The following is a 27,676-nucleotide window of genomic DNA, read 5'->3' on the forward strand; positions in this document are numbered from 1 at the left end:
TTGTATCTGATTCCAGCAGAGCAGAAGGAAGGTGCTGGTGGGGCAGGGCAGAAAACCTGCCTCGTGGACAGCAGACAGCTGGGGGTGGCCAGCAGGGGAGGGGGAGGACAACCTGGGGACACAGCACGGCCGCCCCCTGGGCCATGGCACCGAAGCCGCGATTGCTCACACATCCCGGGGCGGGCCAGAATCTCTCTGTAGTCTACCTGCTGCCCTCCAGGTGATCATGCTAACGCCACGGAGAAATGAGACACGAGGACACAGTGGATTCAACAAAGCGTGTATTAAACCACTTATTGGAAACTGGTTAAGATTAAGGCACTCTGAACTTGACGGTCTCCTTGAGGTTACAACACGTGGTGCTCTTAGGACTATTTATAAAATGCGGGGACCAGGACAGCCTCCCAGATGTGCTGGTGTGGCCTCGGTACCCCGAAGGGACTAAATGCGCTGTGTGAACAGGGCACAGCCCCACACCATTCACGACACAGCGTGACCTCACGTACATTACTGTATTAACACAAAGGCTGCTGGAGTCTGCTACAGAGTTTTTCTTATGAATAAAAGTAGAAAGTCAAAATCTGCAGGCTGCTATAAAATACTTAGGAATGTTTCGTAATACTTCAAATTGCTATCAAATGCCCAAGAAGTCAGAAAGAGATAGTCAAGAGTTTGTACAGTTAGTGTCTCAGCTTATGGACATTGCAGGACAGCGCGGTCACCTCACGGCACAGGCCGACGTGGCGGGGGGCGGGGGGGAGGGCGGGGGGGCTGTCGAGGGGTGTGGGGTGTTGGATCACACTGACCTGTATGAGAACCTTCCGTGACACGGAGAGCGGTCCCCGACGGCACAGTCACGAGTGCGAAAGCGGAACACATCGTTTGTCTTATGCACCTGTCGACCCACCTCCCCGAAGCTAAACATCTTCCTAATCCAAAGAAATGTGGCGGTGGCCACCAGGACTATTTTCAGAGTGAAGAGAGGCAGTTCACACAGTTACTCCACGGTCTGCATCCCCGATAGGAAGGATGTGGTCATTTACTGAAGCCACAGATCTTGCTCTGAAAGGCCTGGGGCCAACGGAAGGCACCGCAGGGTGTACCCGGAGGCCACGGACAGCGTCCCAGCCAGAAGAGTGCGGTTCCAAGCTAGGGGTCGTGTGACAAGCAGGGCAGTCAGCAGTGTCTCCGTGTAGCACGTGGAAATCCCTCTGGCCGGCCCTGGACACCCTGCCTGACCCCCCAGTGGGCAGAGCCCCACAGAGGGGCCCACGGGGCATGGTCCCTTCCTCCTCGGACAGCCTGGGGACCCCGTGGTCCCTGTGTGACCATGTTGCAGACGGCCTGACTAGGGAGAGCCTGGTGTGGCTACACACAGGACCCGGCGCCGGCCGTCACCAGGGCTGAAAAGGGAGCGGGGCGGTGATGGCCCCTCCAGGCCCACGGCCCAGAGCACCTGCTGCTGCCCCCGCAGGGGGCTCTAATGCTTCATTTGTTATTCAAGTTTTCACTGGAAAAAAATCTTGGTGTTCCGGTAAAAATACAAATTAAAATTTAAAAATTGTCCTGTAAGCGGTCTGAATTTTGACAGTAAAATTTCTTGGTGAAACACCTTTGGTGGAGGAATGAAATCCAAGACTTATTTGAAACGGAATGAAACGGAACGGAACAAAACACAGATTTAAGGTGAATCTAAGTTCTCCCGGACGCTGCTCAGAGCGGCTGGGGTCAGAAGGCACGGCCCGGCAGACTGCGTCTGGGTGCCCGGCTCCCCGGGGGGGCTGCCACGCAGGGCGCACAGCCGCCAGCCGGGTGATGGAGGGCGGCGGGGTGACAGGGGCCCTTCCTCCCCCGCCGCGCGCGCACAGCGCGCCGTCGGGCACAGGGACGCGAGGACAGAAGGCGGGACGGAGGCCGGCTGCCCGGTCCGCGGTTGGCTTCGCCAGCGGAGAAGGGTAGCAGGATGTGGGCTTTGCCTCCTGGAAGTAACAACACAACCAACCGACCCCCCTGAAAAGCTTCGTGTCTGCAGTGACTAAATACAGATACAGAAGAGGGAACGGAAGCCCGCGGGTCCGCAAGGCGGCGGCGCCGTGCTCCCTGGAGCCGCGCGGGGACTGCTGGGCGCGTGGCTCAGTTGTTCTCGAACCTGGCATACGGGTTTTCCTCTTTAAACAGACCTGGAACAAAACAGACCTGGTTATAAATGTGCTCACACGGCAGGAAACGAAGTCCAAGGGACACAACACAATTCAGTGTTTTGTGAACACTCACTGTGGCTCTAAGAAAAAGGGTGTTTGGAGCAGGTTCAAGCACCACGCTTCACCTTTTTATTTTTTTTGCAACTATTTCTACTTATTTATCTATTTTGCGCGCGCGAGAGAGAATCCCAAGGAGGGGCTCGATCCCACAAACCGTGAGATCATGACCTGAGATCAAGAGCCAGATGTTTAACCGACTGAGCCACCCGGGCGTCCCTACGCTTAACCTTTTTGAAAGTCAAACCACAGGTGACTTTAAAATTGAAATAAAATTGGGGCGCCTGGGTGGCGCAGTCGGTTAAGCGTCCGACTTCAGCCAGGTCACGATCTCGCGGTCCGTGAGTTTGAGCCCCGCGTCAGGCTCTGGGCTGATGGCTCGGAGCCTGGAGCTTGCTTCCGATTCTGTGTCTCCCTCTCTCTCTGACCCTCCCCCGTTCATGCTCTGTCTCTCTCTGTCCCAAAAATAAATTAAAAAAATAAATAAATAAATAAAATTGAAATAAAATTTACCAGAAACAATCATTCTAAGAAAAACAAACCTAAAGAAATAAAAACTTACTGGCTAATTCTCTCAAAGAGGAATTAAGAAACAGCCATTATTTCTCCCCACAGCGATTGGCTAATATACAGAAGTTAACAAAAACACCCTAAATGTCCTTAGAATTAAGGCTACGAAACAATGAGGTGACTGTCCACTTCACCACCACCAAGCGCTCTGACGTGGCTAATATAACGCAGTTGTAAAAATACATCTCTGGTGCTAAACGCTCAGGCCTAGGAGTTTTCTCTTTGCAGTTCTGAGCACACAGTCTCTCCCTCTCTTTAAAATCCTGTATCGCCCACACTTTTCTGGAGCTGCTGCACCAAGCGTATGTGCTGTGGGGGGGGGGGGGGGGGGGGCGGGGGGTGGGGGGGCAGCCAGCGCGGAGGCGGGAGGGTGGCCCGTCTGGGGAGGACCGCCGCCTTGGCCTTGGGAGGAAGCCCACGGCGGTTGTGGTAAAGGGAGCCCGCGTGCCAGCTGCCGAACACAGTCGTGTTGGACGAATGGAGCAGCTCCCAGCTCTACTTCTGGTTTGAAGGGGAGAGACCGTGTTGTGATTAGGAAACCAGATGCCTCTGAAACCAAGGCAAGGGTTTCCTCCATGCTAGTACGCGTGCCTTGGTCCGTCTCCCCCCTGGGGGCCCCCCGGGAATTCTTCCACGCGGCTGGGTCTTCACAAAGTCCAGTCCGTTAGGTGGGCTTTATGTAAACAGGCACAAGCTGGCTTCCTCAGGGCAGTTCAGGGCCTGGCGCACCATCAAAACGCAGGAGTGAAGGGCCTCGGTGAAGGTCACGGAGAACGCCCCGCGCCAGGAGCCCCGGCCCGAGGCGCCACCTGGCCTCGCACACACCGGGCAAGTGGGACACTGCAGAGGGGGCAGACTTTAGATGCTACTCGTGCTTGGGGGTAAAGGCACCGTGGTGGAGTCTGTGTGTGAGTGCACGCGAACACGTCTCTCTCGCCGTTCACGGTAACGTCAGTCAGGTGCCAACAAGCTCCTTTCAACACTTCAGTATCGTGAAGCAAGGTGCCCGTGCCAAGGACAGCGGGCGTTCACTGGGCACGAACGTGCGCCTGGAAGAGGCACCGGGGACAGACGGCACCGTGCCGACACGACCACTGACACGACATCACCCACGCGGGACTCCGCCCTTGCCTAGGCTGGGAACGAGCACCCGACACCGGGTGAGTGCTGTGGGCACCGGGGGCCTGATGGGCCAGCTGGCAGAGGAAGCCGAGGGGCGGGAGCACACGAGGGAAGGCTCTAGCAGCTGCTGGACATGTCACCTGCAACCAAGGAGACCCAACGGCAGGGGGAGAGGTGGTCAGGGCAGCCTCGGGCCCCAGAACCCACACCTGGCGGCTGGCAGGGTCGACGCGAGCCTGAGGCGACACGCACAAGGGCGTGACACAGGGCCTCAGAGGAGGCCTGCGTGGACGGAGGGGCCAGCCAGTGCTGGGTGGGGGTGCCGAGTCAACCGCACGGCCAGCAGCCCACCAGAGGGAGCCGAGGCTCCAGGACCCACTGCTCTAGTGCACAGGACCTGAAAACACCACGAGAACAGGGTGTTCCCTGTACAGACACAGAACTCCAAGAAGAGGGCGTTAGTTAGAAAAGATTTTGAGGGGCACAGTGGCTTGGACGGTTCAGCATCCAACTGTTGATTTCAGCTCAGGTTGTGATCTCAGGGCTGTGGGATCGAGCCCCACGTTGGCCTCTCCGGACAGTGCAGAACCTGCCTGGGATTTTCTCTCTCTCTCAAAACAAACTTTCCGATAAAAAAAAAAAAAAAAAAAAAAGGAAAGAAGAGATTTTGCAATTTTCCTAATCAGATTCAGCCCTGAGCCCAGCTGCCAGGTGCACCCGACACACAGCAAACACTGCTCAGGCCGTGAGGTCCACAAAAGCACCGCGGCCCAGAGCTGGAGGCCCCGCGGCGGGCATCGGCGAGAGCGCAGTGCGGCCACTTCCAGCAATCCCAACAGCCCCAAACAACAGCATGGCCGCGGATGTGGGAATCAGCAGAGAACCAACTCAACCCGGGAGCAGATTGAATGCTCTCGCGGACTAAAACATTAGTATCCCCCCCAAATCCCTCCAAACAAAAACCAAAACCAGATGAATCACTCGGCGGCACGGAGACCTCCGGCTAACTCCTTTAAAAGGCGCGCGGCCCGCAGTCAGGTGCGGGAGCAGCGGGGGCACCAGGCGCAGGGGAGGCCACAGGGACCCGTCAAGTTCCGCCCCCTCATCAGCAAAAAAAGGCGCTCAGGAATCCAGCTGAGAGTAAACACCCTAAGGCTTCACCTTTCCAGACATTCCGTGGAGTTAGCTCCTTCCGGACCGCGCGGTCTAGAACCAACCGCTCCTCCCGGAAGCCTCAGCCCAGACCCTACAGTCACGTCTCACGGCCCGGAACCCACTCCCAGCCAAACAAAAGATGCGTGCAGTCAGTCGATCCTTACCGTATTTTTTTCTGATTTCATCATGTCTGGATTTCATTTCTGCTCTCCTAAAAAGACAAAGAAATCTCACTTAGCACCAAAATATAACACAATGTTAAATGACGCACCTTCAGCAGAGTGGGGGTCTGTCCTCTTTTCCAGGGAAGAGACCAGGGACCAGGGTGGGGACAAACCCAGCCGCCAGGCCAGGCAGCATGAGGCTGTGTCAGCATCACGTCCTTTGATTCTGAGTTTCAACAAAAGAAATTCAAATATCCAAGACTATTTTTTAAAAATATTTTTCACGTAAAGAAAAACCTGACGTCAGATTCTGAGGAAGGTTGGGAACACGCAAACGTTAGTTTTTACTTAGGGGCACACGGCGTTGCGGGGACAGCGCAGAAACCCGCAGGGCCTCGGCCCCCACTGGCAGCGGACCTGACGCGGCAGCGCCTCTCCGGGCCACCATCCCGTTCCACAGGCAGGGACAGGAGACCCGCCTCCCTCGCCCTGTGCCACAACCCATAGGGGTGCACCCCACGGCAGGGGTCGTTTCCCAGGGCCGCGCAGGCCGGGTTCCCGAGCCAACGGGGACCTCACCTCTCCTCCTGCCGGACCCTGCGCTCCTCGCGCTCCCGCGCGGCCTTCTCCTCTTCCTTATCCGGCTTCCGGCTCCTCCTCCTGCGGCAGCAGCAAAGGCAGCAGCACGCGGCCAAGGCCAGCAGCACGGCCCCCCCCGCCACCGACAGGGTGATGATCAGCGCCTCGAAGTTCACTGCAAATCCCAGCGGGAGGGAGCCGGGGGTCAGGACGGGAGCGGGGCCGCCCCCTCCCCCACAGGCAGGCCGCAGCCCGCACAGGGGCCCCTCCTAGGTCTCTCGGCATGTTCGTGGGACTTGAGAACAGTTTACCGGCCAACCACGCAGACCCAGGCCACGGGGTCCGAAGGCGCTTCGAGCCTGACAGACGGTAACAAAGCGGGCCCGCCCTGAGGGACTCCTCCAGACGGAAGGGGAGCCCCGTGCAGCTCAACTGATTATTCACATCCAAGTCCACGGCCCTACACGGCTGGCCCTTGAACACGGTTCACACTGCGTGGGTCCCCTAACACGTGCATTTTCAAGACCTATGGGGCAGAACTCAGGCGTACCTCCTCTTCCTGAGATCTCCTTACGAACACCTCCCCCACGTCACTGCAAGGACACAGTGTGGAAGAACACAACACACAACACAGGTGCTCATCGGCTGCCTGCGTGATCGTAAGGCTTCCGTCAACAGATGATGCGTTTTCAGGGAATCGAAAGTTGTGTGCGGATTTTCGAGGACGTGGGGGGGGGGGGGGTGGTCAGTGTCCCTCACGTGTACGTTGTTCAAGGGTCAAGTGCGCTGACTGCCCCCGGGAGACTCTGTGAGCCCTGTGGGCCCAGCCCCTGCCCCACCCGGGGCTTGAGGACGGCTGCTCGAGGATTTTGTCATTTCCTGTCAAGACCCAATTTCTGAGGCAAACAAGTAGTTAAAACAAGGTTCTCGATTCTTTCAACTTCTTTTAAGGATTTATAAACCCAAACCAGTCCCTATTTTTCTACTTAATTCAAACCAGAGAACTCGAGTTTTCACTCATCCACTTAAGTCAGCCCTGGAAGAGGCTTCAAGAGCGAACTTCCCCCCCCGCCCCCCCCCCCCCCCCCCCGATGGTGGAGCATTCCTGGCACTGAAGTTAGAAAGTCTGGCCGCCACGCAGAGCTGGTCCCCTCGAGTCTCCCCCGTTTCCCGGTTTCCCGTTGGTGGCTGGGCGGGGCTTGCCAGGTGGGAGAGGGAGGCCGACCCCCAGTGCCCGGCGCCCTTCAGACCCCACTCAGGCCTGCAGACCCTCACGTTCAATGCAGCCGGCCGCTGGCCTCACACACTCTGTGCTTTGTTCAGCTACTTTTCTTTTTTATGTTTGTTTACTTTTGAGACAGAAAGCGTGAGCGGGGGAGGGGCAGAGAGCAGGGGAGACAGAATCCCAAGGAGGTTCCATACCACAAGCACAGAGCCCGACACAGGGCTCGAACCCACGAGCTGCGAGATCATGCCCTGAGCAGAAACCAAGAGTCACAGGCTTGACCGATGGAGCCACCCAGGCATCTCTGTCCAACTACTTTAAACAGAAACAGGTGTTACATCTGAAATGCCTTCTGGGCTTTAGATCGTGTGTTTTCTTCCCTCCTTTGACCTGTTCTGGAAGTGCCGGCATCACAAAAATTAGCAGGAACAGGTGTAAGAAGAAAAGACCTTTGCTGGCAGATGGCATCATCTTCTGACCAGAGAACTTCAAAATAATGAACTTTAAGAGCCAATCTGATCAGTAAGACAGCTGGTTCTGAAATAGATCTACCACCCCCCCCCCCACCTCCAAGACAGCATTTCTGACGAGCAACTAAAACCAGTTACAAAATAAAAACAGACATCTGGTCGTGACAGAGGAAAGTACCAAGGGCCCCTGTCCCCACAGCCCTAGGCGGGAAGGCTGTGGCGTGCTACTCGAGGACGGAAAGACGGCCTCTGTGCATGAACACCAACCCTGCTTGTGCACGACGGTTTAACATGGTAAAGATCTTATTTTCCCCCAAACGAACACAGATTTAAAGTCATCACAGGTAAAACCCCAGAAGAATTTTGCCGAGAAGTGGGTGAAAGAATTGTAAAGCACCCACAGCACGAGGTCTAGATCTGGGTGCTCCCTGACATGTGGGGGCCCCCAGTCTCCCCAGATGGCATGAGCCCCACCCCACCCCCACTCTATTCCCACAGAGAAGGTCCTCGGCCAAATAACCCTACCCAATCCTCTGCAGTGCATGCGGGGACCCATAGCGGTTCCCACTTATCCCTGATGGGCAAGTAGCAGGCTCCCGTGCCCCCCTGGCCCTCGGGGTCAATTAAACCAAGCACGTGCTCTCTCGGGAACCAGGAGCACGGCAGAGCCTGCCCCCCACAACCCCTGGCTAGTTCCTGTCCCCCTCCCCCAGGCTGAGTCACCACGAACCGCAAACTGCCGTGGCCTGCTGTGGCTCTGTCTGTCCCGAGTCAGGGGTACGGCCAGCCCCACAGCCCTAAGGTGGGAATTTCATTTCACAGGCCAATGATCAAAAATGCCCCCACCTGAAAGGTGTTCAATATCATCAGTCATGAGGGAAGAGCAAATCAAAGCCACAATGAGATGCCACTTCAAACCTGCTAGATGGACGAAAATGAAGGTGACAGATTACCCCAGGCCCTGGCAGGGATGTGGGACAAGCGGGAGCCCCGGTCGCCTGAAGGAGCCCTTCTTGAAAGGCGATGAGTCCACAATCCCGCTGCTCAGCATGTGCCCAGCGGGAGTGAGTGGGGGGCTGCCCATGAGCACGTCTGCAGCAGCACGGGGACCCCGGGCGTCCCCGGCAGCAGAGGGGGCACAGGGCGCCAAGCAGCAGCGAGACAGGCAGCCGGTACGCGTGACGCACGAGTCTCAGACATGCCCCCGAACGGGGAGTCGGACAGACCAGCACGCTTACTTTAAGTGAAGGGCGGGGCGGGCAGCACTCCCTGGGGTGGCAGGTCAGTGCACTGGCTGCCCACAGTCCCGACAGGGACAGGTTGTGAGCGCCGGGAATGGTCTACATGCTTTGCTGAGTGCAGATTACCTGTGGACTCGTGTGAAAATTCGCTGAACGTACGCGTGTGTGCGTACACGTGTGTGTTTACGTTATACGAGGACAGGAAGGGAGACTTAACGTGTGTGCACATCATTAGAAGTTATGCTTCAACTTTAAAACACCTTGGGGGCACCCGGGTGGCTCAGTCAGTTAAGCGTCAACGGTTCATTTCAGCTCAGGTCATGACCTCGCAGTCCATGAGTTCGAGCCCCACGTCAGGCTCCGTGCCAACCGCTCGGAGCCTGGAGCCTGGAGCCTGCTTCAGATTCTCTGTCTCCCTCTCTTTCCACCCCTCCCCAACTCATATGTGCGCATGCGTGTGCTCTCAAAAAATAAACGTTAAAAAGTTTTTTTAAATAAACGCATAAATGTTAAACAAATCACCTTCTAAAGAAAATAGAAATAAAAGCACCTCAACGGTTCATGCTCAAAGTGCCAAGGGCTCCCTGGTCCGGGACTGGTCTCTGTGGGATCTCAAAAAGGGCTGACGTCCCCCAAGAGAGAGCGCCTACAGAATCCACCACACGCAGGCAGAAAGGGACATAGAAACGTAGGGACCTGACCGTGCTGACCTAGCAGGACTCCAGGCACACAGACGCCAGCAAGACGCAGTCCCCAAGCTGACCCTCTTCCCTCCGCCTCGCAAGTGGGCCTCCGGCACCCCGGGGACCCCTGGCTGCCCTCCCAGAAAGCACACATTCTCACTGGCTTCCTGGCTTCCTGCAGGGAGCACGTGTTCTGGCAGCTTATGCTAACTGAGCACACCCAGACCCTCCCAGACAGTACTGACTCTGCAAGAGTTCCGTGAACACGAAGACTTACCCCAGCAAACGCCCCAGCGTGCAGAGCTCAGCGCACAAAGGGAGCTGGGTGGCAGGATCCTGGTCACGGGGTAGTCCAAGCACGCCTTATTGGTGTTGCACCAAAGGCACTGAAAGAGACGAATGTTTGCCAAACCCCAGAAACGCAGCGTGAACACCAAAGAACCAGACGGTCCAGGATACAAGCCCAGCCACACCGTCTGCTCCCCCTCAGTGGCTGACCGGAAGGCCGTGGTCCTCACCCCGCCACAGCAGCTCCACCCCGCCTCGCCCACCAGGGCCGATGTTACTCAGACCCTCTTCCTTCAGGCACCCTGCCCAGCCTCTCGGCCTCCGTGCAGTCCTGGAGGCCGCCAGGTGGCTTCCCGCCCGGGGTCTTTGCACGGCCTCCTCCCTGTGCCTGGAACCTTCTTCTCCAAACACACGCCCCTCAACCTCCTCCACAGGGCCTACCTGCCCCACCCCCCTACTTCCTTCCCTTACCGACACACCGTCTCGGATCGTCTGCAGGAGGACAGGCGGGACCACGCTCATTACACGTTTGCTGGTGGACTTTTGCAACCTTGGCAATCGCCGTACAAAGATCCTACCTGTGGTCTCTCCGGCCGCACTGGCCGTTAAAGACAACGCAACTAAGGCTCAAAGCGTCCCTCCCAGGACCTGACATTACTGCAGTGACATGCCCGCGGCGAGCCATCCAGGTGGCACTGACAGGGCACGCACACAGTGTGCCCTCAGCCTCCCCTCTGGCCTCCCAGGCCCCTACCTGTCCTTCCAGAAACCCACGTGCGCCCGAGGACCCGTGTGGGCAGGCCTCCCGCGGCCCCTGCGCCCTGCATTTCTGACCGGACCCGTCTGCGTCCAGAGCTGGCCCACGCCTTCAGGCTTACTGCCCGCCCGCCTGCTGAGATGAGGGTGCGTGTGCCCCCACAACGTCCTCCCACAGAAGGAAGGGCTGGACCGGACGCCGCCGCGGAAGTGCGTACTCCTGAAGCCAGGGCGAGGCAGGACACCAGGCTCCTTTGCGGCCGGGAGGACTTCCGACGGTGACATCCGCCGCTAAAAAGCCACGCCACCAGGAAAACGCGCAGACAGGTGAGCAAGTTCAGGGTTACCAACAGTAAGGTCTGAGGCTGCGGTAGCAACACCCTTCAGTCTTTGACCAGCAAACACAAGGGTCCACTCAGACCCTACGACCCGACACGCTGCCAGGTGGTCAGCAAGTTCTCTTCTGAAAGCGTGGCCAGCATCCTAGGGCAGAAACCACCCGGCCCGTCTGTCCTGACCTGCCTCGCAGGGTTCCCCGCTGCCAGGGAAGGGAGGACAGGCTGCGTGGCTCTAAACTATCCTCGTAAAACCCGACTGGAGGGAGCTTCCCCTACGGTCCCAGACAAAGGCGTCAAAGCCCAGGGACTGCTCGGGGAGCCACACGGGATGGGGCAGAGGGACCCTGACGGACCCCACACGGTGGCGGACTTTCTCCGACGTGCCTCTCTGCTGGTCCCCGACGGCCAGCCACACACGTGCCTGTGTGTCAGATCCCAGGATGGTCCACCTGGAGGAGACCGCCAAGAGCACCGGACCTGCTACAGGGCGGCTGCCCTCCTGCTCGAGGTCACGCAGGGTCAGCACGGGAGCATCCTGGCTCCCAGTCTTCCCTGTAATTCTGGTGAGCTGGTCAGTCTGAGCCCAGGACGCCAGGCCCTCCGGGCTGAGGGCCCGCATCTCTCCTTGCCCCCACCCTTCCCCGTTCCCAGGTGAAAAGCCCAGGGAGGAGCATCCACCCCAACCCAGGACAACTGATGGAGAACGCGGGACACATTGCGAGGACTGGGGGGCCCACGGTGCGTGGACGGCCCTCATTCCTGTGGGCAGGCCGGTTGGGGAAGCAGACTCCCCAGCCCTGGCTGAGCACCACGGCAGGCGGGGCCTCTGGGAACTCGCAGGACGCTCCCGGCCCCATCTTGGGGTTCCATGTGCAAAACAGAGTCACGGTCCCCATCCCCAACAGGCCTCTATGCTCTAGTGGCATCGACATGAAAGCACGGGCCACGGGTTCACAGTTGCAGATTAGACGCTAAATGACGCCCAGCCCAGTGCCCATCCTTCTCCGTTCCCCTTGCCCTCCACTCCCCCATCCTGCTTCTGAACACCGCCCCCCCACCATCACCAAGCCCACCAGCCTCAATGAGGCCTCCTGCCCACTCACACGTGTTCCCAGCCGTGGGGCCCAACCCAGTTTATAAGCCCAGACACCTGGTCAGGAGGTAAGCATGCGTGTTAATGACGCTCAGGTGATATCTGCAGTTCTCACGAGACGGTTTACTACTCCTGAGAAAGACTAAATGGCATTCGACACCCATTACAGAAACTATCTCCACAAACCCCAGACGGCAGAACCTTTAACACCCACAAGACCCCACCCCCCCACCCCGTCGTGGAGAGCGGGGGTGTCTACTTACAGAGACGTTTTTCAGGCACTCCTCACAGGTCCTGTTTGTGTTCTGAGAACAAGCTGCGGGGAAAGGACAAACAGGTCACTGAGAACCGCTCACTGGAAACAGCGGCCCAGGCGGCCAGGGAGGCACCCAGTCTGCGCTCTGAACCACGGAGACGAGCAGCCAGCCTCCCAGGTACAGCAGCGGGAGTTTCCCAGCCTTGCTGCAGGCCGGCCACCGGGGAGCGTGCACACGCAGCCCCAGGGTCCCATCTGCAAGGGGTCGTGCGGAGAAAGGGGCCTCGGGGCACAACGGCGGTACGTACCTTCGGGGAAGAGGAGCGGAAGTGGGCGCGTAGCACGCACCCAACTGGCCCAGGCCCGCTGGCTCATCGGCACAATCTCTGGAACCAAAGGCCGCGGCAATGCCAGGCCCGTGGGACTAAAGCCAGGCCTCGGCCCCCGCCAGTCCCGCCCAGACCTGAGGGAGAAGCCCCCCGGAATCCGCCGGCTCCAGCCGCTCTTCACGGCAGGGAGGGGTCACACCCCACCCAGCCAACAGCCCCGGAACTCGCAGCCGGGGGGAAAAACGTCCAAACCCTCTCAAGCAGCTGCCGTCTTCCGCACCCAGAGCTGAGCACACACGCTTACTCCGAAGAGAGGTCCGTGCCACCTCGTGAGCCACCGGAACCGCACGCCCCAGTCGTAAGGAGCGACCACTTTGCAGGCGCCGGGGAAACTGAGATTAGAAGGGCTTGACAAGGCCAAGTCCGCAGAGGCGGAGCCCCAGGGCACTGTCCGCCACGGCGACGGGAGGCGAGGTGGCTCAACCTCAGCCATCGCACCCAAGCGCTTCGCTCAAGACGCTGGGAAAACGTGCCCACTTTACGGTGCAGGGAAGCCGACGACAGCCAGATGCGCGCGTACAGAAGGTGGGCACACCGGTGGCGACGGAACGGCGCTCGGCCACGAGGAGTGTGCCGCGCGCCCGGAACACGGAGCCTTCACCACGTCACGTGGACCGACGGACACCGGACACGGACGACCACCCGCCGGATTCCACGGGCGTGCGGTTATGAAGCCGGCGAACTCACCTGCACGGGGAAAGGGACGGCGGCGGCCTGAACCTTCCGGAGAGATGGGCGCGTGCTGGAGCGTGACGGGGGTCACGTGGGCGTCACTTACCCAACGGCACACGTAAGACTCCCGTGTTTCACCGCACGCAAGATTTGTCTCCAAAGGAAAAGACAAACGTGAAGCTCCAGGTCACGACGCGCGCGGGGAGGTACCGGGACGAGCGCAGGATGTCTGCCGCGGACTTCGCCGAGCTTACCAGAGGGTCCGGGACGGGCCCCACGACGGAGGAGACCCAGCCAGACGTGAACAGCCGACACCCACGTGGCGGGCGTGCGAGGGAGCGCTCGCCGTGGGGTCTTCCCACTCTCCCGCGCGTGTGAACGCGCTCGTGACACGTGACCCCGTCTGCCCAGGGGAGGAGCTCCCGTTTCAGTCACACGCGTGTTCATGACGTCCGCGAAGCGGGACTAACTCTCAGGCGCGTGAAGCCTAACCCTTCTACCTTCCACGTGCTAAGCACGATCCCACTTTGTTTAAAACGAAAGCCCGCTTGTCACGGGCCATCCCACGGCCGTCTTTCCGCTGGCACGCCACTGGCTTTACACTAAAGCTGACTTCCAACTACTGTTCTCAGAACGACAGACTCAGGGCGCCCGGGGTGGCTCAATCGACCGAGCACCTGACTCGCGATTTTTGCTCAGTCACGATCCCAGGGCCGTGGGATCGAGCCTCACGTTGGGCGTGCTGTGTGTGGAACCTGCTTGGGATTCTCTCTCTCTCTCTGTCTCTCCCCATCTCTCTCGTGAGCTATCAAATACAAAATAATTTTTTTTTAATTTTTTAATGTTTATTTTTGAGAGAGACAGAGACAGAATGCGAGTGGGTTAGGGGCAGAGAGAGAGGGAGACACAAAATCCGAAGCAGGCTCCAGGTTCCGAGCTGTCAGCACAGAGCCTGATGCGGGGCTCGAACTCACAAGCTGTGAGATCATGACCTGAGCCAAAGTCGGACACTCAACCAACTGAGCCACCCAGGCACCCCAGATACAAAATAATTTAAACATTAAAAAAAAAAAGAAAAAGAACAGACATAACTTAGCTCCACGGAGGTAAAGAAACAGACAAGTCACAGAACCCCTCGATCTCTGCCAGCACCACTCAGAGGCGGGGTCGCAGAGGCGCCAGGACAGGGACAGGAACAGCACCGTCTGTCTCAGAAGCCCCGTGCCCTGGAGCCCGGAGGCGGGCCGGCTGTGCCAGGGCCGGGGACTCGGCCGCCACATCCAAGCACTCCCTCTGTCCGTCCGCCAAAGGGCCAGGCAGCGGGGGGGCCTCAGTGTCTAGACACAGTTCCCCAGGAGAGGGGCCAGGGCTCCTCGGAGAAGCAGCTGATCCCAGAAGTGGGGTACAGAGAGGACAGAATCAGCCCCGGACAGACTGCGGCATCACAAAGTGGCACCAACTTAGGAGCGGATAACAAAATAACTAAAGGACCCAAAGGCCGGCTTGAAGGCCGGGGGGGTGGGGGGGGGGGGGAGTCCTCCTTGCCAAACGGGGACAATTTAAAATCAAAGGGATTGACAGTCACGGACTCCAGCCTCTTGAACACTCCAGGATTTCACCCGGACGTGGAGTAAGTACGGAGAAGGCCAACCAGCAGAAGCAGGAGCAGGGGGTTTGAACGCCTGCGGTTCTGCCATCATCGTGGGAAACCTAGACGCCAAGACCACCGCGCGCTTGTGAGGTGACAAGACACTTGCAGTCTCGGAGCGCCTCCCCAGTCTCATCGCTTATGAAGACAAAATGCACCTTACAAGTGCCCAGAGTATCGGCGGTACAATGACAGGACGACGGGACACAGCGGCAGCAGGCGCCCCCGGGGGTGCAGGGGGAAGGACACAGCCGTGTGTGGTGGAGTCCATCAAAGGCACTGGAATCCAAGTAGAGGACACCAGGCAAGGCCAAGTGGGGCTCCTTCTACAGAGTCGTTTTCTGGGAACAGACTGGGGAGCAGTGCTGGGTGGGTGGGGAGACATGCTGGCCAGAAGCCCCGCACGGTCCTGGACGCAGGCAGGGGACGGAATGACACTACTGGGATGACGGGTACACCGGGTACACACACGCCCTACGTTACATCTCCAAGTACTCACGAGTCCTGTCGACGCCAACTGTCTGATTTTGACCTTCATAGTCCCATGACGCACAGGAGGCCCGCCCCAGAGAATGAGGGGCGAGGGGGGAAGGGGGAGGGCCGCAGGACGACGGACCCTGATGGACCCTCGGGCGGTCTGGAGGGGGGAGAACAAGCAGACCCGGAGGGAGCGCAAGGCAAGCATGGAAATGCTGACAACAGAAAGGCATGCGGAGTTTGCTGTGCGATTTATTCCTTCAAGGTTTCGGCAGCTTCGACATCTTTTCTAAACAGTCAGGCAAGGAGCCACCGTGAAAATCTGCACGACTGCCTGTCACACCGACTCAAGTCCTTTTTTCTTTCCTTTAGCGAGAGCAAAGCACACACGCAGGGGAGGGGCAGAGAGGGAGAGAGAGAATTCCTCGCAGGCTCCGTGCTCGGCGGGGAGCCCCACGCAGGGCTCCCCAACTCACGACCCTGGGATCACGACCCGAGCAGAAATCAAGTAGGACGCTCAACGGACCGAGCCACCCAAGCGCCCCTCAAATCCTTGTCGAAAAATTCTACGAGAAAAGACATACCTCTCGTCAATCTTAATTGAGTGGCCACAGGGAGCAGGGGGGTCGGGTACGGGAACTTTTTCACGGGAATTTTTTTTGTTTTCGTTTGTAAAGTCTTTTTGAGAGCTGGACTCATGTGAACTACACCCCGAGATACACACCGTAAACCTCATCCACCCCACGGTGTTGGGACCACAGACCCGTAGGAGTCAACGGAGACCAGCCCTCCGCCTGCCCCCGCCACGACCACCAACCGGGCAGACGTTCAACACAAGCAGAGACACCTACACTGGACAGTCTTCCCGAAAAGGGCCAGCACCGGGAAAAGGTCGTTCTGTTCTCTCCCTTACAAAACACCTCACCGTCTTGCATGGCTGGCAAGGAAAATAGCCCACTTGCTGCTGCTGCGGACGGCGGGGGTTGGACTTCTCGGGCACGGGACACAGACCACATGCTGATGGCCGCAGACCAGCACAACGGCCTCCTGCTTCCGGAGTCCAGCGCTGTGTGTGAACACGCCCGTTCCACAAGTCCCCCACTGAGAGTCTGTTTACCAACGATTAGAAACCTTCGGGCGTCACTCACTCTGATAAAAAGGTCTTTCTGTCAGGATACGCTAACCCACGTACTTCCCTAAAGTTCCGGGTGAGGCCACCGATTACATACAGAAAGGCACACACTAGCAGGGGTGTGACGAGATCTGTCCTGTAAGCATAAAGAAACGAGCAAGTACGCATTTACTGCATTTACTGAGCCCGCGTCACACACAGGCAGGAGGGCGGCACCTGGCCGGCCCCCGGCACAACAATCCCTCATCGGACACCGTGCCCCCTCTGCACGGCAACAGAGAGCACCTATGCCATCCGTGTCACTTGAGAATCGGGTGGAAAAATCATTTAGACGAAAGTCCTGGTCACCTTCCTGTCCCAATAGAGAAGAGCTGAGCGGCATGGTACACGTCTTCCTCAACTTATGATGGGGTTTCGTCCCCAGAAACCCATTCAAAGGGGGAAAATTCCTATCAAAACTCCGTGTAATTCCCGGGTCTCGAAACTCTACAACACTTCCATTAGCCTGCGGACGGGCACAGCCGCCTGGCCCACAGCCTCTTTTACAAGGAGGGTGGACGTCTCGAGTAGTTGACCGAATACCGTACTGAAGTGACAGGCAGACCGTGTGGGCCCAGAACGGTCGTCGGTGTGCGGGGACCGCGTGGCTGCCCAGCCCCGGGGTGACACGGCGTGTGGAAACTCCAGGCACCGTGTTTACTCAACGCACATCCTTTGGCGCCGCTGACAGCCGAGAATCCTAAGCCGAACCCTTGAAAGTTGCGGACCGTCTGAACATACAAATAACATGCACCACATGTATACACACTGGAAGGCCCTTACAACTGGTTTCAAACGCCGTGGTTCTCGGCGAGAGACGGGCAGGTGAGGAAGCGCGTCCCCCCCAATCCTGTGCCGTTCGCAAGGAGCAGTCGGGGCGGGCTCCCACCCCCGACCTGCACAGGCCACAGCTGAGATCCTTTGTGTCCTTCAAGCAGCTCCGAGGTACGGAGGAGACGCGGGGATGGAGTCTCACCCCCCACACAAGGTGGGCTCCACAGGGCCACGGAGGCTTCTATAAATTCAGGAGTTTCGCTCTAAAGACCTTCAGAGCATCCTGGGTCCCTAACGTCTCCATGCCGCCAACACACAGTGGGACGTTACGAACTGTCAGCGTGGGACCGCTGTGACGCATTCGTTGAATCTGCACACCTGTCGTGGTTGACTTACGTGTCACCTTGACGAGGCTCAGGTGCCCAGACAGCTGGCAGACATTTCTGGGTGTGTCTGGGCGAGTGTTTCAGAGGAGGTCAGCATTCGAATCGGCTGGCTTAATAGTGAAGACCGTCCTCACCGTGGCCAGTGGGCAGCACCCAGCCCACAGAGGGGCCCCCACAAAAGCAGAGGCACCGTGAATTTACTCTTTTTGCCGAAGCTGGGACAACCACTTTCTCCTGCCCTCAGACACCGGGGCTCCCGGTTCCAGGGCCCTCCGACACGGAGGAACCCCGGCAGCCTCCGCGGGGCTCCGACTGGCAGACACAGGTCCCGGGACCTCCCAGCCTCCACAGCCACGCGAGCCCACCCCTCACGACACCTCCTTCCCCACAGCTGCAGACCCCCTGCCGGCTGTTTCTCCGAAGCGCCCTGATGGCCTCGCAGGGGGACCAGTGATGTGAACGCCACAGTCACACCCTACAGGGCGACGGGCGGTAAACAGCGCGTGCTCTGGGGAAGGGGGGACCTCAGCGCCCCAACAGTGCCCCCGTCCGAGGAAAGGCAAACGAGACCCGAGGGTACCTGAGTGGGAAACCCTCCCGGCACACCGCTCCTCCCGCGTGAAGGAGTTGCTGCAGGAGAAACAACGGTCCGCCACCTTCCCCTGAGGACCCAAGGACCGGAGGACCCGGGGCGAGTCCACGGGACGAGTAACCACCGTGAGCTCAAGGGCGGAGGGGTGGCTGAACCAACCGTAAGTGCAGTGCCACGTGGCAACCGTTCTGATCTAATTCCCTAATTAAAAAACTAATGAAAGTCACCAAAGGACACCGCCACTCATCTCGGCACACCAGGGCAGTTAAAAAGCAGAGCGGTCAGGGGCGCCTGGGTGGCACAGTCGGTTAAGCGTCCGACTTCAGCCAGGTCACGATCTCGCGGTCTGTGAGTTCGAGCCCCGCGTCAGGCTCTGGGCTGATGGCTCGGAGCCTGGAGCCTGTTTCCAATTCTGTGTGTCTCCCTCTCTCTCTGCCCCTTCCCCGTTCATGCTCTGTCTCTCTCTGTCCCAAAAATAAATAAAAAACGTTGAAAAAAAAAATAAAAAAAATTTAAAAAAAAAGCAGAGCGGTCAAACGCGTCACTTCGGGGCACTCCTGACCCGCCCCCTCCAATTACGCAGACACACACCCGCCAGCCCCTGAGAAAGACCCATCTCCGGCAGATTATCCATTCCGGTGCAGTAACAGGTACCCACTCCACGTCTGCGCTTGGAACCCAATCCCAACCAGAAGAGCTCTGTGCACCGCGTTTCCACTGCCTCCTTACAAACGTCCAGAGAGCTACGTCCCAAGTGTCACAGGCACACACACATTTGGAAGTAGATCAGAAGAAAACCAGTCCTGTACTGGAATCACGGCAAAACTCAACAAGCCGGGATAATACTGGCCCCAAGTCAGTCCTGCTTGTGGAGCCCTGGAAACAGGTCCAGAGGCCTACCGGTGACCCCACCACCACCACCAGTGATCACACGGGTACCCCCCACACAGCAGCCAGCGCAACACTTCTGACACACCCCAGCTTAAATGTTTCCCTGACCTGCCACCAGCCCCGGAGGCTGAGTCGGAGGACCGGCCCCCCTCCACTGGCCGGCAGGAGGACAGCCTCCGGCAATACTCCATTTCTGGAATCTTCCGAGACCTCAGCTTGGCCCTAGGTCATGCATTTCCTTCCCTAGCAGCCTCTCACCCACCCACCCAGCACTCAGGGTTTCTTGGTCACCACCGCTGTCCCAGCACCTGGCAGGGCGGCTGATAAGAACGGGAGATAAACCAAGGAAGTACCCCCACCCCAGGTCTGTTGAGTGCAGAAGCAGAGTCAGCTCCTTCAAAGCGGCCGGTACTACAGCTCTCCTGACTCCACTGAGCCATGCAGTAACTCGAGTACTGCTTCCCGAGTGGAGTGGGGCCCCAGGCGCCACACCAGTGCCCGGCACCCACGCCTCAAGGGGCCTGGCCCCTGGACACCGGCTACCGACCAGCGCTGGGGCTCCAGCAGGTTAAGCTCCACTTCCTGACTCAGAAACTAACCGCCAGCTCGGTCAGAGAGGGTCGAGTGAGACTAAGAGGGAGGGCAAAGTACTCAGGATGATCCTGCGGGTCCCGCTGACACCGCCCCGCGACCGAACCAAGACAAAAGGCCGGTCTGCCCCCCTCCCGGCGCCCCCGCTGCAGCTAGACCAACGGGAAGGCCGCAGCCTGGGGCGGCGACTGGGCGCGGCAGAGACCCCGGGCCCCCTCCACCTCCCTGTCCCGGGACCCCGGGACCCCAGGACCCCGCGCCCCCTCCACTTCTTCCCCCGCCCTGCCCCGGGACTCCCCGCCCCCTCCACCTCCCCGCCACGCCGCAGGAGCCCCCCCACCCCTCCACCTCCCCGCCACGGGGCCCCCTCCACCTCCACTTCCTCCCCAGCCCCGGGACCCCCGGCCCCTCCACTTCCACCCCCGCCCCGCCCCGAGACCCCCGCCCCCTCCACTTCTTCTCCCGCCCCGCCCGGGGACGCAGCGCCCTCTCCACCTCCTCCCCCGCCCCGGGACCCACCCCCCCCCACCCCCCACCCCCCCACCCCCCCACCCTCTCCACCTCCCAGCCCCGCCCAGAAACTCTCAGCCGCCCCGAGCCCCTCACCCGCTACGGACGGCTCCTGAGCGGCGGTCACCGAAAAGAGCAGCAGGAGCAGCGCGGCCACGCCAACAGGCAACTCCCAGCGGGGCACGAGCCCGCGAGGGCCGCCGAACGCCATGGTGGCTGCGGCCCCTTTCGTCGGTCGTCGGTCCGTCAGACGTCAGCCTTACGCGCTCCACCTCCGCGGACGGGCTAGACAGTCTCCCCCTGAAAGAGCAGCACGCCGGAAGTGGGCGGGGCGAGCGACAGGGGCGAGTGCGCAGCCGCGATTCCCTGTTCGCCCCGCCCCCGGTCCTCCGGCCTGCCCCCCCGCGGCTTGTGGTCCCCGCCTTCCGGAGCGGCCGGGACGGGACTCCGTGCGCGTGCGCGTGCGCGTGCGCGTGCGCGGCTGAAAAGCGGCAGTCTGGGCCCGGCTCGCTGCGGTTCAGTGCGCGTGCGCGGCCTCAAGGGGCGTTCAGGGGTGTCGGGGGCGCGGTGGGCTGGACCCTAAAGCCGTGCGGAAGTCCGGCGCGGTGGCCTCGGGGCCCGGTAGTGCCGCCGTCGGTGCCAGGCTGGTCCCCGCGCTCGGGCTGCACTGGACGGGACCTGTGCTCACAGAGAGCAGCTCGCAGTGAAGCTGTCACCTGAGAGAAGCCTCGGGCTTCGCCCCGTGTGGTCGCGGAGACGCATCTGGGCCCGCTCCCCCGTCTCCACACCCCAACAGAGCCTTGGCCCTCGTGGTGCCTTCTCGGGAGCCTGCTCGAGGAGGGATGCGTACTGCAGGAGGCCGCTCGCTCTGCAGACTGTTTCCGTGACCAAAGTGGAGGGGGACGTGGCTGGTGTCCGGGGAAGCGGGCCACGCACCGCCGGCTCCCCCAGGCCCCGGGGGCTCAGGGCAGGGCCCACAGTGGGCCACCCGCCAGCGTGCTGTTCCCGGCCCCCACGCTGTTCGCAGGCATGTGGCACTGCTGCCCCACACCTGCCTCGGCGGCAACTCCGGCGAGCTCCGCAGTCTAACGTGAGGATCAAGACCAACGTGTGGCCTGGAAGCTTCCATGCCTCCCCTCCCGGAATGGGGGGCCCACAGCCCTTAGAGTTTAGCTTGCCCTTAACCTCCAGGGCCGGGGTGCAAGCACTGTTCTCAATCAAAAGAGTAGTTGGTAATTGTGTATTTGTGCCTCCTTCTGTGTGCAAGGACCAAAGGCAGCACCCCATCATCTCTGTCCCGTCATTCTGTCATGGAAAAGCACCCAGAGGGGGTGGATAACTGGCCAAGGTCTCAGGGCCAGAAGAAAGGGGTGCATCAAGGGCTAGCAATGAACCTGGCCAGGTTCTACCTCCCCCCCCCCCCCCCAGGTACTCAGTCTCTGTGAGCTCACAGCAGTACTGACCATCATGAGATCACAAGATCACACACGGGGAGGACCCACAGCCTCAGCGTTAGCTCTTCCCAGCTTCCACTTCAGGGCCGACCCAAGTTAGCCTGGGTGCCCATGGTGCTGGTCTTGGTCTGCGGCACAGAGGATGAAAGGATGAAGACCACGGGCCCGTGACATCGTGTCGATGCCAGCGTTGAATGTTTTAATGAGTATGTCTTCAACTTTGTTCGACTTTTCGTGAAGTGACAAGGATTCCTGTACGGGTAAGGCAGCAAAGGCCCCTTAACTGTAGTAAACTGACCCACTTCTCCTACTGCAAATACCTCCAAATATCTCCACTTGGATCTGCTGTTTAGGTAAACAGACGTTTAAAAACTCCATTTCCACTGGAAATGGAGTAAACACCTACCTGGGTTTAGATATATGGCCCCAGAAACCAACACGTTTTCGTCCAGCAGCGCAAACACACAACAAACAATTTAATGATGGTCGAAGGACATTGGACGTTTGTAAACCAAGACTCCGTGGACACTGCTGCATTTGAAACAGCGCCATCGGCACTGGCATGTTTTTTAAGGAGGCGTCACACCCAGCGTGGAGCCCAACGTGGGGCTTGAGCTCGTGACCCTGAGATCAAGAGCTGAGCTGAGATCAAGCGTTGAGTGCTTAACCAACAACTAAACGACCCAGGCGCCCCAGCAATAGCATTTTTTTTTTTAATACCCAGCAGTAGCATTTTAAAACCCAACTGTGTTCTGCAACATTTCAACAACATGGATGTTCAAAAAATACTTGGCATCTAGAGTCCATTTCCTGTTTTGAAAGCGGGGAGGAAGTGGCAGCGTTACTTCAATTGCATTCAATTGTCAAAGAGCTTTAAGCTTCCAGGGGAGACTCAAGCAGCATCATGAGAGGCACACCCGCGATAACTTTTCAGAGAAACGGAATGACTCCTCTTGGCCACGTGCAATTAAAAGCGTATGACTGGGGCACCCGGGTGGCACAGTCGGTTGAGTCTGCGACCCTTGATCTCAGCTCAGGTCATGATCTCACAGCTCATGGATTCCAACCCCACATCGGGCTCTGTGCTGAAGGCATGGAGCCTGCTTGGGATTCTGTCTCGCCTTCTCTCTGCCCCTCCCTGGCTCGTGTGCACGCGCTCTCGAAACAAATAAATAAACTTAAACAAAGTTTTTAAAAAGAGCGTATGATTTTTCCAAGAAAGATAGCCAAAGAATCAGACCGCACAGTCACAACGGCATCAATTTAAGGGAAGTGATGGTCAAATCCTGCACGATGGGAAAGGCTGTCCTCCAACACCAGACTGGTCATTGGGTGGAATCCAGAGCCGTGGTGATTTCACATTTCCAGGGTCCCCACCCTGGAGTTGTGCATATGGGAGTGGCTTGCTGGGCATTTTCACCAGAGTTGTTTTTATTTGTGGTCAGTGTGCCTGCCATCTGATTTTACTTGTCATCAAGAGTACATTCCTCTTGGGGCACCTAGGTGGCTTGGTGGGTTGGACATTTGACTCCTGGTTTTGGCTCAGGTCAAGATCTCATGGTTCCTAAGACTGAGCTGTGTGTTGGGCTCTGTGCTGACAGTGCAGAGCCTGCTTGGGATTCTCTTTCTCCCTCTCTCTCTGCCCCTCCCCAGCTGGTGCTGGTGCACATGCGCATGCTTGCTCTTTCTCTCTCTCTCAAAAATTAATAAACATTTAAAAAAAGAGTACATTCCTCTTAGTAAGTTAAGGAATTACTTCCAAAAGGCCCTGTAAAAAAAGAGCAAAGCTACTACCTGAAACAGGTAACACATTAGATCTCTGTGATCAGCTGAGGACACAGGGAGCACTTGAGGGGCTGGGACTTTGGATGGCCTTGGAGGGATCTTAGGAGCTCTTGGACAGGCGGGGGCTCCGAGGGCCTCTGGGGCGGAGGGAGGGATGGACAGAGCCCATTTTCCATGGCTGGATCAAGGGATGTTACAGAACACGCACCTGGACGCGCGGCGACTCCAGAGAGAGCTACAAGGGGCTCTTACCTGCTTGGGTTTTGGAGCTGGTCCTGGTTCCTGCCGTGTGGGGCCTGGACCGAGGCGTGAGATCCGGAACACTCTGGTCAGCCATCCCCCGTGAGCGGTCTCGATTCTTAAAGTGTTTTTCTGTGTCGGCCTCTCAAGAGTCCTCAGAAGCGGGCGGAGGGGGCTCTAGTGACCCTCCACCCGTAATGTGACAAGACAGGAAACAACTTTTTCAAGGCCACGCCGCCAGCCAGAGGCAGGGCTAGACTTGGAGGCGGGGCTTCAACCGAGTCCCCTCCAGCTCCTCTCCATCCCACGGGCACAAGGTGCAAAGTTCTCAAGAGGATCGTTGGAAAACTACCGGGAATACGTCACGACCAGGACAGGGCCCGAGGGCAACCAATTCTGCAGTCCATGTTTCCAGAAACTGCCTCGGGGTATCAGCTCCGGCCCGGCTTCAGCTGGCCCTGCCAGAGAAGGCGCCCAAGCAGGGCCGACCCCTCCCGAGGGGGCCTCCCCGCTGCACACACCTGTATTCCTCGCCCACATACCCCACCGTTATGTCCGCGATTAGACTCGTCCTCCAGTTTCACCCAGGGCTTCTCAGTCGTGCCTCAGAGGCACACGCAGAACATGACAAACCCAGACTGCTAAGCTCGCCGCAGAGCCCCTGACTCAGCGATCTACAGCCAGGCCGAGAGTCTGCGCCTCTAACAAATGCGCAGGTGAAGTTGGGCCTGCGGTGGGGAAACGGCCTTTGAGAAGCGGGGCTCTGGGTCACCGAGTCTCCGCCCGGCCCGCCGCGCACTGACACGGCCGGGGCGCACTTACAGGCCATGCTGCAGGCGGTCCCCCCGCCCCCGCGCCTGAGAGGGACACTGACGTTTCACACTCCGCAGGTGCAGGCCGGGCTGAGCCCCCTGAGCTGCCAGTGCTGCCAGCATGAACCTTTCTAGGTCCCCCACCTGCCCAAGTAAAGTGTCCCAGGTCATGCACAGCAAGAGGCCCTCACACAGTTAGCATTTACAATAGAAGTCAGGAACCCAAAGCCAGGCGCCCCCCTGGTGCAGGTCTGTGGCAGGTCTGTGGCAGGGTGGGGGGTGCTAGGGTCGTGGGGATATAGGATAGGATCAAAAATTGACATTTGGTCTTAACGTTCCTGGCACAGAGCTCCTAAAACCCTTGGAGTTTCCTGGATAGCAAGAGTGATGAAGGTATCTTTTGTTACTTACGACAATCCTTTCAAGTGCATCTGAGTTTCTGTTGAAGAGGGGACTTTTGGAAAGCACCAAAGCCTGGGGACCAACCTTGTGAGCAGAGGCTGGAATTTTCAGTCCCACCCCACTGACGGAGGAGGGAGGAGCGGGGAGGGGCTGGAGGTTGGATAGTCACCAGTGGCCAACAAGTTAATCATGCCTGTGTAATGAAGCCTCCATAAAAACCCCAAAGGACTGGGGTTTGGGGAACTTCTGGGTCGGGGAGCATGTGGAGGGGTGGGAAGAGTGGCCCCCAGGATGCAGAAGCCCCACACCCCTCCCCTGTTCCCGGTACACGTCTCTCCATCTGGCTGTTCGTTCACATCCTCTGCAATAAGCCGGTAATCCAGAGCGGAAGCTGTTCTGAGTTCTGTGAACCACCCTAGCAAATTAATTGGATCTCTGATCTGTAGCCAATTACCTGAAGCCCAGGTGACAACCTGGAATTGCATCTGAAGGCCGGGAAGCAGTTCCGTGGGACTGAGCCCCTCACCTGTGGCATCTGATGCCACGTCCAGGTATCTGGTATCAGAATCAAGTTCGATTTGTGAGACATGCAGTCAGTGTCCTCAGAGAACTGAGTCACTCGCTCGATGGTGTGGAAGAAACACACATGTCAGAGGTGGCCAACCATCCAGGTTTACCTGGACTGCATGATTTGCTGGGAGGGAGGACTTTCAGGGTTAAGGCCGGGACATCCCAGGCCCACGGGGATACTTGGTGTCAACAAAAGTGAACAGAACGTTAGAATCTCCAAAAGAAAGAAAGAGTTTTCTTTGAGCCCAGGTTAGGACAGCTGTCCAGGAAACACGGTCTTCACAGGGAAGGAGGTGCTCCGGAGAATGAACAGTTTTTACCAGAGTTATATACTTTTTTAAAATGTTTATTTATCCTGAGAGAACGAGAGCTCCTGAGGGAGGGTAGGGCAGAGAGAGAGAGAGAGAGAGAGAGAATCCCAAGCAGGCTGTGCACTGTCAGCACAGAGCCTGATGTGGGGCTCGATCTCACAAACTGTGAGATCACGATCTGGGCCGAAATCAAGAGTTGGAGGCTTAACCGATGGAGCCCCCCAGGTGCCCCCACATTTGTATACTTTTTGACATCCTGTGAAAGCTCGGGAGATCATAGAGCCGCTTGTAGGCAGGAGTCACGGGTTTTGTCGTAAAGGAACATGGGGAGCAGGAAAGTTGATCAGTATGTCAAGGACGAGATGGTCTTCCTCTAGCCTAGTCATTCCCAGAGCAGGTGCCCGGTGCAGGGGCGGTGGGCTGTAAATCAGGCTCTGGGTCCAAACAGACTTTCCCTATAGTCGTGCTGAGAAAGAAATCTAAACTGTCCCCCCCCCCCCTCGTAAATCAGGCCCTTAGAGAAGCCGTGGGCTTGCACCCAGGTCATTCTGACACCTTCCCTCTCTTCTCACCCCGTGTTTGCCACCTGCTGCTCTGGACCAGCCACCGACTTGTGTCCGGGAGCCCCGAATTCTGGATCAGCCACCGGCCCGTGTCCGGGAGCCCCAAACTCTGGATCTGGGCTCGTGGGCTTGCTTTGCACAGTTCTGCACTGTTTACCACACAGACCCCCAGAAGCTGGAAGCTGGGCTCACTCCCTGCTCTGAGCCACCCCCGGAAGGTGGTTGGGGGAGGGCTAGGCCCTACCTGACCTGTGGGATTAGCAGTGTCCTAGTTTTGAGACAGGTCGTGTGGATGTCAAGACTGATCTGGTGAAGGAGAAACGGCCAAAACACACCCACGGTACACTCTCACGGTATCCCTTCCACTGAAAAGGGATAAAACAAAACCCACTAGATGTCAGCTCATTGAAGTACATGCATATTCTAGAAACAGACATCAAGTTGCTTAGATAAATGATGTATGGTTTTGGTCTTGAGTCTCAAAGCCGTCTATAAATAGGAAGGTGAAAGAGAACAGTCCCGAAACTGGAAGCTCTTTCTTTTTTTTTTTTTTTTTACTTTTTTTTTTAACATTTATTTGTTTTGGAGAGACAGAGAGAGGCAGAGCATGAGCAGGGGAGGGGGAGAGAGAGAGAGAGAGACAGAATCCGAAGCGGCTCCAGGCTCTGAGCTGTCAGCACAGAGCCTGACGCGGGGCTCGAACTCACGAACCACGAGATCATGACCTGAGCCAAAGTCGGATGCTTAACTGACTGAGCCACCCGGGCGCCCCTGGAAGTTATTTCTCGACAATTTTTCCCATAGACAGGTGTGTACTTTTAGAGTGAGTGGGAACCCCAGATGGAGGTCTGGGGATGAAGGGGACACAGGGCACCATGAGAGAATTCCAGCCCTGGTTGTAAGAAGAGGAAGTGAGGTTGCCACCCAGTGTGTGTAGACACAGTGCACCGGGAAGGGACCCTGAGGAAGGAGAGCAGTTTGGTGGAAAGATGCCCGACGTCCCTCGGATGTGACTGGGCTTGAGAGGAAGGACCTTGGGCAGGCAGGCCACGTGTGAGATGGGCTCGACTCACACAGGGGCGCCGTTGAGGTCACAGCGACTGGGCAGGCAGGGCCACCAACATTCATAGGGCGGGGAGCCCGGGGGTGACCACGATTCCATTTTGTTCAACTGGATTTTTAACAGTTCGGAGGAGTAGAATAAATCCTGGCTCTTTTTTCCTAGGCCCGGAAAGATGTG

At 58.2% G+C, this 27,676-nt stretch overlaps 1 protein-coding gene across 1 annotated transcript; it reads right to left on the bottom strand.

Moving 5' to 3' along the window:
* Positions 1–268: 268 nt before the first annotated feature.
* Positions 269–21,152, bottom strand: PTTG1IP (PTTG1 interacting protein). Its single transcript, XM_058732226.1, has 7 exons — positions 21,016–21,152; positions 20,396–20,599; positions 12,206–12,258; positions 9,745–9,853; positions 5,849–6,023; positions 5,270–5,316; positions 269–2,180 (listed from the first exon to the last, which is right to left on the bottom strand). Exons 2-7 carry the CDS (start codon positions 20,508–20,510, stop codon positions 2,134–2,136), a joined length of 546 nt encoding a protein of 181 aa, XP_058588209.1. The 5' UTR covers positions 20,511–20,599; positions 21,016–21,152; the 3' UTR covers positions 269–2,133.
* Between the last annotated feature and the right edge of the window lie 6,524 nt (positions 21,153–27,676).

The sequence above is a fragment of the Neofelis nebulosa genome, chromosome 5 (genome assembly GCF_028018385.1).
Source record: "Neofelis nebulosa isolate mNeoNeb1 chromosome 5, mNeoNeb1.pri, whole genome shotgun sequence".
NCBI classification, from domain to species: Eukaryota; Metazoa; Chordata; class Mammalia; order Carnivora; family Felidae; genus Neofelis; species Neofelis nebulosa.